Genomic DNA, 19781 nt, shown 5'->3' on the forward strand with positions numbered 1-19781 from the left:
CAGACCAGGCTTCCTAACTAGTGTCCCAGGCTCCCTGCCTACCCGCTTCCAGCTCTGACCTGCCTCCAAAGCAGAGGGATCCTACTGAAATAGAAAGCTGATCACTGCATTCCCTGATCTAAAACAGTTTTCTGGCTTCCCATTGCCTTTGGAAGAAGGCTCAGACTCCTGAGAACAGTCTTTAGAGGACTTCTGGCCCACCTTCTCCTACTCATCTGTGACCTCTCTGTACTTCCTATGCTGAATGATTTCCAATTCCCTCCAAGGCTGGTGGTTCAGTGGTAAAGAACCTGCCTGGCAATGCAGGAGATGTGGGTTTGATTCCTGGATAAGGAAGATCCCCTGGAGAAGGGAATAGGAACTCTCTCCAGTATTCTTGCCTGGAAAATCCCATAGACAGAGGAGCCTGGCTGGCTATAGTCCATAGGGTCACAAACGAGTCAGACACAACTGAGCAACTAAACAACAACAATCAGATGCAACAGGACTAGACCTGTTCCTTCTATGTTGATTTCAAGGCCAAGTATTCAAGTAGCTGAGTATCCAGATTAGCCAGCTCTCTTGAAAAAGTTGTTTTCAATGTATCCAGTAGATGGATATTTTTAAAAGAGGAGAAAGTTAATTTGCCAACAGCTTTAGAAACAACCAGTAAATGAACACATTATACCAATAACCTTTCAAATCCATTTTTAGTCCCCAAACAATCACATACTCAACTTTGCTCTAACAAGAATACCAAGGTATTCTGAAACAGAATCTTTAAAATCTGTTTCCCTTTCTATAACCATTCTTTACATTCTTTGTTTTCTCGTATATAATTCAACATGATGATATCAATGCAGTAAGAGTACTGGAAGCAGAATTTATTTTTTCACTTCTGATTTATTTATTATTTTATAATTTAGTGAACTCCTTCTTTTATGAGCTTTTCAGAACTTCCTGATTCAGTGACTTTGCTAAAAAATTTAAAGAAAATCTTAACAAGCCATTTTTTAAATAGGCAAACCAGAATTCTTCAATAACAATACAATTTTAAACTAAAGCAGTTAAGAAGCTTATCTTCAGGATCTGCTACATCATACAGTGTTTTATTATAAATCCATTTTTAGAAGCCATATAGGCTCAGATGGTTTTGTAAATCAATTTGTCTTGTTTTACCATGAAGAAAAACACATTTTTCAAGGCATCTCTGTGGACGGTTCTATGGAAAAAAGGAAAAAAAAAATGGATAGGCAGCTTTGCTTTCATTAAATATTTTATAAATACTACAAACAAAAAGCCCAAAGGACAGTGGGTAATATAAACTTTTCAAGAAACCTTTGTTCCTCAGTTCTTAGCCACTAAAGTTCTTTATAATGATCTGTAAGTGAATGACACGATAGCCAAAGCTTTTAAATTCAGGCATACATTATCTTTCCATTGGAAAAGCAAGGGAAAGGGAAGTCGCTCAGTCGTGTCCAACCCTTAGCGACCCCATGGACTACAGCCTACTAGGCTTCTGCGTCCACGGGATTTTCCAGGCAAGAGTACTGGAGTGGGGTGCCATTGCCTTCTCCTGGAAAAGCAAACTAACTGCTAATTAAGTTAGCTTGAGACAACTATTTGGAAATATCAAGAATGGAATCTTTACGCTTTCTACAATCTTATCACTCAAATGTATGGTTTTATAATTACTAAACTCAACAGTTTTCTTGGGCTTCCCTGGTGGCTCAGACAGTAAAGAACCTGCCAGGAGGAAGAACTGACAGCCCACTCCAGTATTCTTGCCTGGAAAAACCCACAGACAGAAGAGCCTGGCGGGCTGCAGTCCAAACAGTAGCAAAGAGCTGGACACGACGGAGGATGCACCTAGAACTAAACTCCACTTTCCTCTCTTGCTGTTTTTCTTATAAACTGATGGGTTTTTGTATTGATATGCTTTAATTCTTCTTTATCATTTGTTTATCTGTTTTAGACCTTTACTTTGTGATTACCATGAGACTTTGTATCATCTTACAGAAGCTATAATAGTCTGTTTTAGGCTTATAACAAGTTAAATTCAATTGCATAAAAAACGTTGTAGTTACCTGATTCCACATTTTTTATTGTTGATGTTTCAATTTACTTCATACTGTGTACTGGTTAACAAAATATTATAGCTATAGTTATTTTTAAAACTCTTTTGTCTTCTAATTTATGCTAGAATTTAAAGTGATTTATACATCACCATTAGAGTATTTTGAATCTGACTATTTACCTTTACTAGTAACTTTTCTACTTTCATGTTTTCATGTTACTAATGAGTACCCCTTCATTTAAGCTTGAAAAATCCCTCTGGCATCTCTTGTGGAGAAGGCAATGGCACCCCACTCCAGTACTCTTGCATGAAAAATCCCATGGACGGAGGAGCCTGGTAGGCTGCAGTCCATGGGGTCGCTAAGAGTCGGACACGACTGAGCGACTTCATTTTCACTTTTCACTTTTATGCATTGGAGAAGGAAATGGCGACCCACTCCAGTGTTCTTGCCTAGAGAATCCCAGGGACCGGGGAGCCTGGTGGGCTGCCGTCTATGGGGTCGCACAGAGTCGGACACGACTGAAATGACTTAGCATAGCATAGCATCTCTTGTAAGGCAAGTCTAGTGGTAATAAATTTCCTTAGCTTTTGTTTGTTTGGAAAAATCTTTCTCTCTGAGGGACAACTTTTCTGGGTTAAGTATTCTTGTTTGGCAGGTTGGTTTTTTTCTCTGACCATTTTGAATATATCATCCCACTCTCTCCTGGCCTACAAGGTTTCTGCTGAGAAATCTGCTGAGTTCCCTTTTATGTGATGGCCCATTTTTCTCTTGCTGCTTTCAAAATTCTGTCTTTAGTTTTGAAGAGTTGGATTATTATGTGTCTCAGTGAAGATATCCTTGGATCGAAACTGTTTGGACATATGTGAGCTTCATATCCTTGGACAGCCATCCTCCCCAGATTTGGGATGTTTTCAGCCACTGTTTCATTAAATAACTTTTCAATCCCTTCCTCTCTCTTCTTTCTGGGATATCAATAATGCAAATGTTGCTTTGCTTTATGGTATCCCACAATTCACAGAGGTTTTCTTCATGCCTTTTCTTCCTTTTCCTTTTTTTCCAGTCAGATTTGTCTTCAAGTTCTTGTCTTCAAGTTCACAGCTTCTTTGTTCTGCATGATTGAGCCTAATGTTGAAGCTCTCTATTGCATTTTTCTTTAATTTGTTGTATTTATCAGCTCCAGAACTTCTGTTCAGTTCTTTTATTATGATTTCTACCCCTCTGATGAACTTCTCACTTTGTTCACACATTGTTTTCCTGAGCTCATCAAATTATCTGTGTTCCCTTGAATCTCACTGAACTTCCTTAAAATAATTATTTTGAATTCTTTTCCAAGTAACTTGTAGCTCTCCATTTCTTTGGAGTTTCTCACTGAAAATGACTGTGTTTCTTTAGTGTCATCATGTTTCTTCGGTTTTTGTGTTTCTGGCGACCTTGCATGGATATCTACACATTTGAGGGAGCAAGTCCCTCCAGCTGCCTGTAGTACAATCAAAACTCACAGGAGAACACACATGTGACACTGGGTACCTTGCATTCCACTGGCTGCAGCTCACCATGAGAGCAGGGAAAAAGCATCTGGAACCAGAAAGAAAAATCCCTTCTTCACAGTGTCTCTCCATTACCAACTACTGAAAAGCTTAATATTGTCCCAGATGGCAAAAGGGACATGGTTAGAGGGCTCAGATTCAGTATCACGAAAGTGGGGCAAAAAAGGATGGATTTGGAGTGAGAAAATAAATTGATAACTGGTACAAAGAATATATAAAACATTTACATCTCCTGACTTCCACCTCTGACAGAAAAGATTCAACTTGGGGGGTTTACCAATAAAAAACACAAGTCTCTCTTAGCTTCAGATAAAAGGACAATGAAAATATGACTAATGAACAGAAGCACAACTCAGTTCATACTTTACTAGTGAAATGTCACATTTTTAACTCTTTTTCCAGATTAATTTTTAGTCTTATAGCATAATCGGGAAATATTCAGAAAATATTTATTATGACCCAACTCCCCAGATATGATATATATATAATATATATGAAATATACATATGTTGTAATATTTTCATTATATTCTCATAATTGCTTCTTTACTTGTATATACACACACATACATTTAACCTTATTAGTTATTAAGGAAATATAAATGAAGCAACAATAAGTACATACTTTTTACTTAATAAATTGACAAAAAACTATTGTCTAATAATGGAAAGGGTATGTAAAAGGGTGAAATTCGAAGCTGGTGAAAGGAGGAAATATAGGAGGTAATTGTTTTCTTTTTTTGAGCCTTTGTATTGTTTGCATGATTATAACAAATAGGTATTTTGTTTTATAATTTTGGAAGAATTTTATAAAAATAAAATGTTCAATTATGCAATCAAGTGTGGCAATACTATTAATAGGCTGATTTTCAAATCAAAGTACTATAGAACCTGCAACTCATATACCTCTGTGGAGTCATAAAGTCATCTCAAGAGGCTCAAAAACTCAAGAGACCATACCAAGTAGTCATTCTAATTTAAATTAAAAATATATTTTAACCATCTGTATCTTATTTTTCAAATGTATACAAGGCTGTTTTAATAAGTGATTAGAATATCTTGTTTATGTTTATCTGAATTGTTTGTGCTTTTCTCAACTAACAGACACTAAAAGTATGAGCATATTTTAAAAGATATGTGGTCACTGCTCTAGGAATGCTTCAGACAAAGTTGTGCTATTTCTTAGCCCAACGTTTATTGGAAATTAAAACTTCTAGCTTTCATTTCTCTTTCTAGGAATTAAGGTGTTTTTTTTTTTTTAAAGAAAAAGAAAAACAAGATATAGGAAAGGGGGAAAGGAGGAGAGTATAGGACAGGAAAAAGGAAAGCACAGAAGAGATCAAGAAAATAAAGAAAGACAGGCAAATGAAAGACAGAAATGGTGGGAGAGATAAGAAAGAAGGCTAAAATTTGACAAAGTTCCAATTATACATTTACACAGACTGAAAAACCTACCAAGAAAACAATCTAACTTTTATTGTTAAGGAGGATTTACGTGGATTTAGCTGAATAGTATTTGTAGAGCTCTCTATTTTTATGTCAAAAAGAAAGCGATGTAGTTTTTAAAAGCATCATGTATTCATTCATTCTGTCAAATCTAGATAAGCTACAAAAATACTTGACAATGGTGAACTGAGAATAATCACTAGTCAATTTGTTGAACCACCTACTCTGAATTCTTTATACCCTTTTTATAAAGTGCATCTATCGTAAGTGAAAAACAATAGAAACTAAAGCACATAACTAAGTCATTGTGGCATGTACAGAGTCCTTGATTCTAAAAATCATAGTAGCTGATTATAGTATTTGTGAAAATAGAACTTCTCTATTAAGAATTAAAACCATCCATTTTAATTGAACCCTTATTCATTTTTAATTAGAACTGCCTGCAATGAGTAAATGAAATAAATGAAGTAAAATGTAAAACAAATTAAAGTTAGACCTACAATCTGAATACCCAAAAAGGTTTTCAGATACTAGGAAGAATATCCTGAGTAATCAGGCTGTACCTAGAATCTTCTGTTCCTAAAGAAGATGGACTACCTGCCAAGTCATGATAGAATTAATCTAAATCTTTCTTATGGGTGTAACACAGTGATGAAAATAGTTACCGTAAGAGATATTCTAAAAAAATAAATATCCCTGGTGGCTCAAATGGTAAAGAATATTATACATGAACTTAAACTACAGGAGCAGCCATACCAATAAGATGTATGAGAAGGCCACAGCCGTTGTCTCAAAGGCTCATAAATTTCATCAGCAACTGATTAGTTCAAATTCTTAATTAAGATGTAATCTATATTGTTTTTTAAGTAGCTAAGTCTCAGTTTCCTCATCTGTAAAACTGAAATAATAATAGGTATTTTCTAAGACTGTTTTGAGGATTACATTCACCTTTATATATACATATATATGTATATACACATATATACAGGACACAATAATAGGACAGGCATCTGATAAAAGCAGCAATTATAATTCAAGAGTAATCAAGTCATTTTAACACAGCATTGTAGGTATTAAAACAAAAATATGTACAATGTACTATCAATGTTAGTTGCTCAATCATGACTGACTGCTTGTGACCCCATGGTGAACCCATAGCCAGTAACCTGCCAGGCCTCTCAGTCCACGGAATCCTCCAGACAGGAATACGGGAGTGGGTTGCCATTCCCTTCTTCAGGGAATCTTCCCAACTCAGGGATCAAACTAAGATCTCCCACATTGCAGGCAGATTCTTTACTATCTGAGCCACCAGGGAAGCCTTATAGTGATATATGGAAGACAACTTGCTCTGCCTGAAGTGGGAACAACTTCCCAAGGGGGTTACAAAGGAGCAAAACCTAGGACTCCAAAGATATGCAGAAATTGTCAGGTGGCCAAAGTGAGAAATAGTTGGTAGAATCATCGAAGGAAGGAAGAGAAAGCATAGAAACCAGAAGCAGAGTCAAGGTCAGAATCATGCAGGAGCTTAAAAATGTGCTAAATTAGATCCCTCAAACTTTTTGATCTTGGGACCCCTTTCACTCCTGAAAATTGTTGAGAATATCAAAGAGCTTTTATTTATGCTGGTTATATCAACTGATATTTACCATCTTGAATACTGAATGAAGAAAATTTAAAAATATTTATAAATTTATTTTTAAAATAATTTCATTAACATGCTAACATAATGTGTTTATGAAAAATAACAATGTCTTCCAAAAATAAAAAAAAAGCAAGAAGAGTATCATTGTTTTACATTTCTGCAAATCTCCTTAAAAGTCTCCTTAAAAGGCTTATTAGAAGACAACTAGATTGTCATATTTCTGCATTTAATCTGTTTCTATATCATATCTTATGAATCCTCTGTACACCCATAAGACAAATAAGAGTTCAAAAGGCAAATCATGTTATTATTAAAATTATTATGTGAAGGTTTAACTTCACAGACTTCCTTAACAGCGTCTTGAGGATCCCAACAGCTCCCCACTTTGAGGGGTTCCAGAACCACACTTTGAAAATGATGATATTACACAAATGTATTTTAAAGGGTGGCAAATGAAGGTGATTTGCAGACGACCATAAAAACAAAGTCCATAAACCAAGTGGTTTAGCTTCTAAGTCTATGAAATCTAGGCTTCAATAGAATTTGAATTAGAATGGGCTTCCCTGGTGGCTCAGAGAGTAAAGAATCTGCCTGCAATGAAGGAGACCTGGGGTTCTAACCCTGGGTGGGGAAAATCCCCTGGAGAAAGGAATGGCTACCCACTTCAGTATTCTCGCCTGGAAAATTTCATGGATAGAGGAATCTGGCGGGCTACAGTCAATGGGGTTGCAAAGAGTCAGATATGACTGAGCAACTAGCACTTTAACTTTCAAGACTTTTAAGACAATTAACCAATATCCTATTATTGAATGTAAATACAGAATCAACTCTATAGACTTTCCTCCAGGTAATCATGGAACTGTAAGGATGGAAAAAAGTGCCTCTGCAAGTATAAAACAGATTATACAGACAAGTCAATAGTAAAATCTACTGAATAGTTACATAATTGAGATTAGGACACAGCTCTACTTCATTACAATAATTACGGTAAGATGTTAGAAAGTATTCCTAAGGGTCAGCTCTCTTTCCTGAAGAGCTATAAAAATAAAGTGGATATCTACATATTTAGAACAGTATAAAAAATATTCCTTTCTAGACTTAAGAGTCCTTGAGTGTTTTTATCCCATTGAAATGGTCTCTGACACATCTGACATTTCCCCCTTTTTAATCTGTTTCTACTTCATGAACACTTTTCTACTTCATGAACAAATAACTGATGTAAACCTCTCCATTGACAGTTCCTCTTTGTTTTTTCCTTAATCCTTCTGTTTTCAGTGTTTTGGTTCCAAATCCAGCCCCCACACTTATTGCTTCATCAGTTTCATTCACTGTTCCCTGTACTTTTCCATACACTTTAAGTCAGTTTACATTTTGAAATTCAAAAATATAATTAAATGTTGTACATTCTTGTGCATTATAAAGATAACTGCAATTCAAACTATGAATAAACTGAAAAAGAAGGGAAACACAATAGTTTCAAATGACCAAAAAAAAAAAAAGTTGAAATAGACATTTGCCCATTACTTTGCCGGCAAAAGCATTTAAGCTATTTCAATACTTTATATTCTGCTTGTATCATCAACACCCACTTGTTCTCTTGCAATCTATAAACCCTGGGTTTGGGAAAACAATGCTAAATCAAAACTTGTCCTGGGTGAATAAATATAAGTGACTTGGTAAAGATACCCCAAATAAAAAGGTGATAAAGAAGGTTTTTTCTTTTAGAAAAAAAAAAATCAAGGAAGAGAGTTTAACTCTTGTATAATAATATAGTCAGTTGAAGCTTTCTAAATCAACCAAGGACTGTAGCTAAGCAACATGATTCTTCACTGTGCTCAAAAAAGGGGGCTGCCAAGCATCAGTAGCCTCATTTCTCACTGAAAGCTTTGACAAGTTTCCACCATATTTTATATAATTGTAGCACAGGGAGTGCCAGATTAGATCTGATTTGCTGTCATGATGGGATTTTTTTCCTCATAAGCTAATGATGCAAAGCTATATTTAACCCCTAAAAAGTCACCCCCCCTCCCAGGCACTCACTGTATATTCTGATTGCCTCTCATATCTAGAATTGGACAAGTAGCAATTTTTCTGCTACTGGAAATGACAAAAGCAAAGGTTTAATAGGTTGAGATATTTTCTTCTCTGATTGACTCATTATAAATTTAGCTACATACTCCAAATCTGTTCAGTACTTCATATTTCATCAGATGTTCTCTCACCACATTGAAAAGATCAAGAAATCTAGTCCTTTGAGCTCATATCTATTGCTGTATGTAAGACAATCTCCTTGCCCCAGCCTATTCTAGCCAAGTTGCATATGCTGCATATATATGTGCCTATCTTTAAGCTCAGTCCCACTCTAATCTCTGATCAAGAGAACTCTGGGAGTATTTTAAGTGTTTATCTTCAGCAATAGAGTTTACTTATATATAATGATCTCCTTGGCATCCCAGTACCCAGTGAGTTGCAATCCTTCATATTCACACTTGTTTCATTTCTACATTCTGATTGGTATTCTGATTCCCTGCTAGGAAGAAGAGGGTTCCTTTCCTTCACATCTGCTCTCTTAATTGATGTCCAGACAATGAGTATAGTCTTTACCAACTTATATCTAAGGAAAGAAGAAAGTGAAGTCACTCAGTCATGTCCAACTCTTTGCAACCCCATGGACTGTAGCTTGCCAGGCTCCTCTGTCCATGGAATTTTCCAGGTTAGAATACTGGAGTGGGTTGCCATTTCCTTTTCCAGGGAATTTCCCAACCCAGGGATCGAACCCAGGTCTTAGGCTGACTCTTTATCGTCTGAGCCACCAGGGAAACCCTTTATATCTGTATCTATGGAGATGGATCTTATCCCTTGAGTTCAATTTCAAACTGGACATTCCTACCACCACAAGTCACTGCCGTACATTGAAACAAGAATACACCACTAGAAAGAAACTTAGGCTGCTGCCATTCACACACCTAAATGATGGAAGGCCTTGTGTATGGATCCCAATCCGAATTTCCATGTGAGCTTTCCATACCCTCTCAGAAATCTGTTTTGGCCACCTGAGAGCTAGATCACTTCTTCTTGATTGGTATACTTCTAACCAATTAGTTATGCAAACTCTACTATGCCCCTTAGCTGAACCCCCATGGGTAATACCACAAGACTAACAGTATCAGCCCATGGGCCATTACCACTCAGTGATTCTCTTTCCAAACAATCATATGTCACCCATAGTACCTTCCTAGAGTTTAACTTTCTAAAATAACACTTACTAGTTTTATGACCCTAGTCAAGTTACTTAAACCACTCTAAGTCTTAATTTTCTCATCTAGAAAACAGGAATAACAGTAATAGGCAATTCAGAATAAGTAAGTATGAAACGGATGTCTTATTTTTTATTTTTAAATAATTATTTTCTTACACAGAGATCGAAAAACAAACTTGTATCAAAGGGATGTTTCACTTCTGGTGTCTAATAGACTCTTCAGACTTGGGCTGACTAAAATTTAATTACTAGCAAATATTATGAAAAGTGCCTTTACCTACACTACTCATAAAAGATCTTATGAATAAGATCTTGTTAACAGTTGTTTTTTTTTAATTTCAGGTAGTCCATAAAGTTGATAAAGTAGAAAGCTATAGATCAAGATTTAATGTTTTTATAGCTCAAGCAGACAGATAAAGAGATAGATTGAGAGAAAGAGTCTGTTCACCTTAAACAGACAGGATGTGCTCCCTCTTTGTAAATTCCAAAGCAGATACTTCAAAGGTGCCAATATTAGATCAACAAGTTCAAAAAGGCTGGTAATGCAATCCAACGACATGGAATATATACAAAAGAGTGTTATTCAGAAGCAGATACCGAATATTATGACCTTATCATAGTGGAAAAATGGATTTATCTTCTACTCTATGGTACCTGGTATCTGATTCCTTCATAAGAAAAAGAAGCAATTTAAAGGAAAAAATAATACTCCTCTTATGCCTCCTTTCTGGCTCACATTATTCCAGACTCACAATCTAAAGTCAACTAAACATGATTTGACTTTTCCGTCTCACTTCAATCGGAATGTATTAGTCCTGCATAACCATTACCAAAGTGCTTAATGAGTAAGTAGAAATCAAATCCCATAAGCTAGCTTGAATGAAGGTGACAATAATGAACAACCATTTGCTTTATTATTTTCACAGAGCAAAATAAGAAAATCTGGAGTTTGGCAGGCACGATCACATGTGGTATGAGAATTCAAGGTATTTCCAATACAAGGGTAGGCAGAGCTTTGCTTTTGGATGGAAATACCTTTTAGTGGTTTCCTTTACAGTATACTAGACATATAAAATCTTAGGGCTGCAAAGATACTTAAGAGGCACCTACTTCAACTATACAGCTAATGGTGCATGAAATTTTTATGAGCCCTGCAAAATTCCTCCCTCCTTCCCTCACTCCACCCCCACTTTCCCCTAGCCACAAGATGGCAACAGCCACTGGTGACCCCTTGCTCTGTTGTTGGAAACACCTTTCTCTGAACAAGAGAGCAAGCTCTGAACAAGAATTTGAAAAAGGATAGATACATGTATATGTATAACTGAATCACTTTGCTGTACACCTGAAACTAAAACACTATTGTTAATCAACTATACTCCAAGATAAAGTAAAAAGTTAAAAAATAAAATAAAATAAGAGAGACCTAGTTTCCCTTTAACTGACTTGTTAAGCATCTCAGTACAGTTATTTTGAAATAATATTTTCTAGCCCTAGTTTTGGAACAATACAGAATATCTAGTCCAAATAACTCTCAGGAGCATAGTGAAAACTCTGAAAATATAATCAGTTTTCTATTAATTTTAGAAAGGACTATATAACAAAATCAAACAAGTTAGGTCTTCAAACAACTTCAAAAAGAAATGGGGAGTTATACGGTAGTAGTATGGCCTCTTTTGATTAAACCTAGTAAAACAGCCATACTTGCCTGAATCAGAAGACAACTAGCCTAAAAGAAAGACTTAGAAGCATACTGACAGCAGTCTTCAAATATCTGTGTGTTTGTTACGAAGAAAAAAAAAAGTTTAACTTTATTTTGAGCAATTCCATGGGGAGAAACCAAAAGCAGTAACTCTATATTATAAGCAGGCCATCTACGCACAGAGTGGGCAGCCTCTATTAATTCAATAAATGTGCCAGGCACTATGCTGGGCACCACTGAACATCTGATCACTACCCTACATCCAAGGAGAAGAGTGGGACTTCACATCATCACATTTTGTATTGGTAATCAGAGAAAACAGAATCAGTACTACAAACACAATGGAAATGTAAATATCTAGAAGATTATCAGCATTTACTTTTTTCCATTTACTGGAAGACTTTTTACAGTTTTCAGTGTAAAATAATGGCATTCAAAAGTTGGCTGATTTCTCATTATTAATTTTCAATTAAGTTAATACAGCAGATTATACGGATGATTACATTAGCCAAAATTCATTTCAAATGGTCCTTAAATGCCCCTTAGTGAATTTAAGGAAAATGATTCACCCACATAAGGAAATTCCGGGATTTGATAGGCTTCAGTAACTTGTGTGGCTTGACTGCACTGTAAGCTAGGCCATATTCAAAAGCCTGGCGTGTCCACTACACTGTCCAGTGTCCAGTAGTTGCATGTGGCTATTTTATTTTTCAAATCAGGATAATGAGGCCAAGGACCTGAATTCTTACTTTTATTTAGTGATTTCCAATATAGGCATATGAAGCTTGTGGCTATCATACTGAACAGGACAGTTCTAGAGACAGGTGAATGATAATACTCATAACGCAGAACTTTTCTAAAGTATTACCTTTTGTATTTGACCATCCAAGGGGATTTACAGAGTATATTATTTTAAATTGCAAAATATTTACAATTCTTCATAATATCAGTAAGATGGTGTGTGACCTGGAAAAACTTTTCCCACACAAAGATTTTCTGATTATCTCAAAGTGAACTACTTATTTCTGAACTCGAAGATTATTCATCACTCTTTACAAAAAAAGGCAAGTGTTCTAAATTCGCTGTCCTGCTCAATGATGACAAGTGGATGTCAGCAGTGTGTATGCAGCAGGTACTTTTTAAAACATATAAGCTCTTCCTTCAAAGTAAATGTGACATTTTAATAATCCGTGAGAAAGCCTTTTGAAGTGAGCATTTTGAAAATGGATTTGGAAATGTTTTCAGTGTTATGTGGTTTTTGTTGTCAAAAACTATAAATACTCACATAGCCATACAGCTTAAACTTGGAAATAAAATTTCCTTATCTATTTGAAAATATTCCCCATGAAAGTCTGAGTGGGTTCTTAACCTATTCTTTTAAAATATTAAAATGCCCAGCTTTCCAATTAGTTTTCAGGGACCAATTGACATCAGGTAAAATGAAAAACTTTTAGCTATATTTCTGGGAAAAAAAAAAAAAAAACCTTTGCAAAATTGGAAACTGAAAAATGAACACTGTTATTTAGCAAATACAGTCAACAATTTACTTCTTCAATGTGGACTGACATATCCTTCTGAGGCATATTTTCAACTATGACAGACATTAAAATTAAGTATAAAAATAAACTGAACTGAGAGACCTCTGAATCACTGCACTGCTAAGTATTAAACTAAGACTTTTTAAAATTTTAAATGGTGAAGCATAATAAATCACAATACTATCACTGAAAATTTTTCAAAAATTGTAACCAAATATATTTGGAGAAGGAAATGGCAACCCACTCCAGTCTTCTTGCCCAGAGAATCCCCATGGACAGAGAAGCCTGGTGGCCTACAGTCCATGGGGTCACAAAGAGTTGGACACAACTGAGTGACTAACAACAATATTTATTATTATAAAATATAATCTACATTAAAACAATGTTTCATTTTTATCTCAACCCAATTAAGTTTTCTTATAACATACAAAATATATTACAAAAGATGCATATACTTTACAGATTAAAAAACATACAAATACTATTTGTGAATGCTTAAAGCATTTTTACTAATAGAATATAATCAAAAAGTTTCAAGGTCACTGTTCCATACTTCAAATAGTGACTTTAAAAAATCCTCTGAAGGAAACAAGCAAAAGAAAACCTTTAAAACAAAAATAACAATTTATGTCAATGTTTTTAATAAACTATTTTGTAGGAGAGGATTCTGTGTACCCAAATGAAACAATGATATGAAATAGGTCAAGAATTATTTGAATGGCCACAGAAAACATGATTGAGTCCAGGTAACAGTGATCTGGATCAGTTATAAAAATGGCCAAAATAATCCTGGAATCTGGTTCAACTCACGGTGTCAACTGAGATCTCATTTTACTATGCTCTTCAAAAAGCACTTATTGGCCTCCTAAATTCGGTAACAACCCAAACTTGTTGAGAATTCATTTTCCTCACAAACCATCCCATGCCTTCCTAAAATGCTCTTGAAGCTTCTGTCACTGGTTACATACTACTTATTTGTTTCCAATACCAGACTCTGTATTTAGTTTAAGATACCTCAGAGGCTGAAAAGTCAACACACTGGGAAAAAAAATTTTTTTTTAAGTGAAAAGCTTGCCTCAATTACAACTTAGAAATTTGTTACTCCCTGTGGTATTTACAAGAGAAGAATGTTAAACATTGGTAAAAAATAAAACCCACAGTAAACATGATGCAAGTTTCTGTTTCTAATGATGTGGATTTTCATAGACAGGCCCCTGTTTTGTTGTTTAATCATTAAAGTCATGTCCAACTCTTTGTGACCCCATGGACTGTAGCCCACCAGGCTCCTCTGTCCATGGGATTTTCCAGGCAAAAATACTAGAATGGGTTACCATTTCCTTCTGCAGGGGATCCTCCTGACCCAGGAATCAAAACCACATCTCTTATGTCTCCTGCACTGGCAGCTAAGTTCTTTACCACTGAGTCACCTGGGCAGCCCAGACCGACCCATACCTCTTACAAATACCAATCATGTTAAATACATCCCAAAACAAGTCAGTTTACACAATGATCCTTGGGTCTGTAACAGATTTGTGACAAGCAACGAAAGAGAGCCAGTGCAGATGAAAAACACCCTGAACACGAGCTTTGTTTCAGTTTTACCAAGCAGTAAAAACATCAGTAGAAGCCAGTAGAACCCTAGTCTCCAATTCACATCACTACAGAGAAGGAACTGAAAGGCTATCGTTACTCCTGAGTCTGAGAATGTGGTGTAGACCAGCAGCAGTGCCTACAGTGACCAGCACCAACTCCAGAACCTGACAGAAGCCCCACAGAAAGATGTGATGAGTTCCAGTCCAGCCCTGTGTCCATCAGACTATGCACCAGAGGCTGCCAATCTAGGACAACAAGATCTCCTACTCCCAACACTAGGACCTCAGCAAGTGAGGGGGTCCAGGGATCCAGAGTTTAAGTCAAACAGGCACTTTGTAGATTTACTGTTTGTTGATGTTATTTTTTGATCACTGAACCTTTGTACAACATTGTCAAATGAGATTCACTGAACTGTTCGTTGTCTTACAGGGTGAGTTTTTTCATTTTTTTCCTATAGGAATTGAATAAATACAATGCTGCTATATATAAAGCCAAAAGTTACACATTTCACCCCAATCTCTGTTTACCAGAACAAAGGATAATATTTTATCTTGAAATAATTTAGTTTATTTGACAGCTTTAAAAAGACACAACCCACAGAAAATTGATAAGCCTGATGTAATGAAAATAAATCAATCTTCTAAAAAGCCATCCAATAAGACCACCTAGTCAAATAAACAGATGTGCTATAAGGAAAAAGAAAACTACATCAAGATTATTAGAGGCAAGCAACAACTGTAACAGACTGATAAGCAAATATCTCCTTGTTTCTGGACAGACTGCTGATTGAACCACCCAGGAACACCACTGAAACAAGGCTATACAGAAATAAGCACACACAGATCAATATCCATGATCTGACACTCATGCAGAAAAAAATTCCAACCTGGCTAAAAGACAAAGCTATGAAGCGCTATGCCACTGGCATGGACACAATAATCAGGTTAAAGATATTTACCAAATCACTGAAATTCATATGTTTAGAAATGCCAGAACCATCCAAAGGGAAGTGGGAACTTGGAAAAGTTCAAATCCATAAGAAAAATATCAAGCAGAGGTGAAAAGGGCATCTTGACCTCTGTGACTTGACAAGACAGAAATACTTCATTTACATAATAAGGTCCCAACTGGGAAGAAGGAAATGATGGCGATCAAGGTGGGGTGGAGGGTGGGCTATGTGGAAGTATATCAAGATGTGGGAGTCAGGGTGTGTGGGTTACTGAGTAAGTGGGGGTCGTGGGAACATGCTGGGACTATGTGATGGGCTTAGAGAGATATAGGGGACTATGCGGGTTCCTAGGGAGATTAGGGGGTGAGAGGGTTGAGGGATATTGTGGTGGGAAGAACAGAGGGCAGGTGAAGGTGTGTGTGGAATGTAGGGGGGATGTGTGGAACTGTGGAAGATTATTTGGGTCATGGTGGGCTACAGGGAAATGTGGCAAAAATTCAAACTGAAGATGCAGATTACTACATTTACAGGAATATCCCCTATTTTAAATAAATCATGCTGACTTTCCTCATAAATTCATGGACTCAAAGTAGAGACAGCTGAAGTATTTAAGGTCAGGAGTTTTAGTGTACCCTTGTTTTAGAGCATGTGGGGACTTGAGAAATAAGATTACTAAAAATGAAATGAGGATGTCATCACATGCCACCTCTGAAATTATAGAATATCAGTTGATACTAACTAAAAAGGACACAAGCACCCAAATACCCATAGCAGCATTATTTACAATAGCCAAGATATGGAAGCAACCTAAGTGTCCATCCGCAAATGAATGGACAAAGAAGGCGTGGCATATATTACATATATGTATATACAGGCTTCCTCAATGGCTCAAGCAGTAAAGAATCCCCTGGAGGAGGGCACAGCAACCCAATCCAGTATTCCTGCCTGGAGAATCCCATGGACAGAGGAGCCTGGTGGGCTAGAGTCCACAGGGTTGCAGAGAGTAAGATATGACTGAAGTGACTGAGCACACCCAAAGTCACAACGGGATACTACTCAGCCATAAAAAGAACGAAACGTTGCCATCTGCAGCAACATGGACGGACTTGGAGGGCATTATGCTAAGTGTAATTGGTCAGAGAAAGACGAATACTCTATATTACTTAAATGTAGAATCTAAAAAATGCAACAAACTAGTGATTATATTTAAAAAAAAAAAAAAAAGGAAGCAAACTCACAGATTCAGAGAACAAACTAGTGATTATCAGTGAGGAGAGGGAATGAGGGGAGGGGCAATATGGGGGTAGAGGAAAAAAGGGTTATTATGGGATTATATGAAATCATCTGTGTTAAACTTGACAATTGTAAAGCACCACAAAATTTAAAGACTCTTTCATTCAATTAAAAAAAATTTTTTTTAAAGAAGACAAGTGACAGTCTTATTTCCAGACAAATGATTTCTCCGCCTCTTCCTTGCCAACTGGAATTCCATGAAATTAAGTACGGACAGGAATTGAACACTGCAGAACACACACCAAATACACACATCTCCTTTCCAGTTTCCTGCAAACAGTTTTCTCCTTCTTCTCAGTATCTCCTGGCTATACTTTCTCTACTGCTTTTCTGACAGATGGCAGGGTGTCTGAACGAATAGCATCACTGTTTCAAAAAACATCATATTCCATAAAATGTGCATAATTTGGTTGACCCCTATTGGGATGGTTTCTCACTTCATGGCTATTTTAATTTCCAGCTCATTTTGAACAATAGGGTCAGACTTTGACTAAAGCCAAACTTCAGACATAATTTTAGTTTCAGCCTTCTCTTAGTCCCTAAATGAATAGTTATTCTGCACAAATTTCATTTTCTACTCCTCTTTCAGTTCATTTGGCAACAGTCAGGCGTGCATAACAGATTTTTCCCCCCAGTAAGATACTTCTTGTTCACTTACACACACAAATACAAGCTACTCAGAAGTAATATATTTCTGAGCTTCTGATTTCAGAGAATTTTATCTCCGTTTTCTTACCTCTGAATTATTAAGGTGACATTTGTGAGTTCCTGAAAACCAGCCATCACTTGAACATTGGTCAATGTCCACCTTCTGAAGATTTATGTCTACTTTCATGACACCCCTTAAAACAGAGAAAGACAAAAAGAACAAATTAATCTGAGCCTTTACAATTTCTAATTCCGTGTTCTAACCTAAAAATCAGACAAATCAGCACAAGAATGCACTAAAATTCTCCAAATTGCCCACTCATACTCATCTAAAGTGTGCCAGTGTAGGTAGAGACAAAAGAACAGAAACAGCAAGTTATTAGTTTTGTGTAAGCACCAAAGGCGGGCTCTGCACTGTTCCTGTTTCAGCTCCCTGTATAATGCCTGGCACACACCAGCTGTTCAATAAGTATTTGTTGATTGGCTAACCTCCAGACAGAATCACTCTGGACATGGTAGCAAAGTTGACTCGGAAATAATACTTGCTCCCAATACCTCTTTTGTCAAAATAAATTTTTTTTAAAGCCCTCATCTCATTTCTTTCTACTTCTACTCCCCAATGCAGGGCCAGGGATGGGAAGTTTGGGGCAAGGGAGGAGGAGGGAATGAGTTAAGAGGGGGAGATAAGATCGGAAAAAAAAGCATCTCTTTCCTCAAATTCCTTGTATTATAGTTTTTCTAGCTACAAAACATACACATAAAATAACAAAACAAATGTAAAAGCTATACAGCCAACAATTTTTAAATTTAAAATATTATTTAAAAAAATCAGTGATTACATTGTGCCAAACTAAATCACCTCTCAGAAAAGGAATACAGTACAACAGCTAATTCAGGAAGCCTAATACCATATGTTACGACTCATTTTTCTCATCTGTTTTCTCCTTTTAAACTACTGTGAAATTTTCTCACAGAGTTGCTTAATGTCTTTTGGGCTTCATCTAGAGTGAATAAATCATTTACTTTTTAAGGCTGTTTCCATTCTTTTCATATTAACCTGTAAAGTATGTACTACACTACCTAGTACTACCATGCTTAAAAACAGAGGCACAGCAAAACCTGATATCAGTTTTTAGTTATCCAGACAACCCAGAGTATGTGTAAGTTCATTTTTCAGAGGATCACTCAAAGGATGATGCAAAAATTTATCATAAAAACATTAAGAGAAATAGCCCCAGTTTGCAAAATACTACCGCTGTGGACTATAATCCCATAAAACAAATACTATTCATGCAATAAAGAGCTAAATTTCCAAGTAGTAAAAGTGAGTCGCTCAGTCATGTCCAACTCTTTGCAACCCCATGGACTGTACAGTCCATGGAATTCTCCAGGCCAGAATACTGGAATGGTAGACTTTCTCTTCTCCTAACGCCTTAAAACCATTTGCTCTTTCAACACATATTTATTGTCTGGTATATCACAATAAACTATGGAAAAATTCTGAAAGAGATGGGAATACCAGACCACCTGATCTGCCTCTTGAGAAATTTGTATGCAGGTCAGGAAGCAACAGTTAGAACTGGACATGGAACAACAGACTGGTTCCAAATAGGAAAAGGAGTACATCAAGGCTGTATATTGTCACCCTGTTTATTTAACTTATATGCAGAGTACATCATGAGAAATGCTGGACTGGAAGAAACACAAACTGGAATCAAGATTGCCAGGAGAAATATCAATAACCTCAGATATGCAGATGACACCACCCTTATGGCAGAAAGTGAAGAGGAACTCAAAAGCCTCTTAATGAAAGTGAAAGTGGAGAGTGAAAAAGTTGGCTTAAAGTTCAACATTCAGAAAACGAAGATCATGGCATCCGGTCCCACCACTTCATGGGAAATAGATGGGGAAACAGTGGAAACAGTGTCAGACTTTATTTTTCTGGGCTCCAAAATCACTGCAGATGGTGACTGCAGCCATGAAATTAAAAGACGCTTACTCCTTGGAAGGAAAGTTATGACCAACCTAGATAGCATGTTCAAAAGCAGAGACATTACTTTGCCAACAAAGGTTCATCTAGTCAAGGCTATGGTTTTTCCTGTGGTCATGTA

The 19781-nt window shown here is 36.5% G+C and overlaps 1 protein-coding gene across 1 annotated transcript in view; it reads right to left on the reverse strand.

The window, feature by feature from the left end:
* The window catches only part of LOC138990490 (metabotropic glycine receptor-like), a 218316-nt gene that overhangs the window by 100721 nt on the left and 97814 nt on the right, over positions 1-19781 (reverse strand). The window contains exon 3 of the mRNA XM_070382040.1: positions 17759-17864. Within this exon, the coding sequence (XP_070238141.1) occupies positions 17759-17864 (106 nt within the window). The remainder of the gene's footprint in view (positions 1-17758; positions 17865-19781) is intronic.

This window comes from Bos mutus, chromosome 13, assembly GCF_027580195.1.
Source record: "Bos mutus isolate GX-2022 chromosome 13, NWIPB_WYAK_1.1, whole genome shotgun sequence".
Classification (NCBI taxonomy): Eukaryota; Metazoa; Chordata; class Mammalia; order Artiodactyla; family Bovidae; genus Bos; species Bos mutus.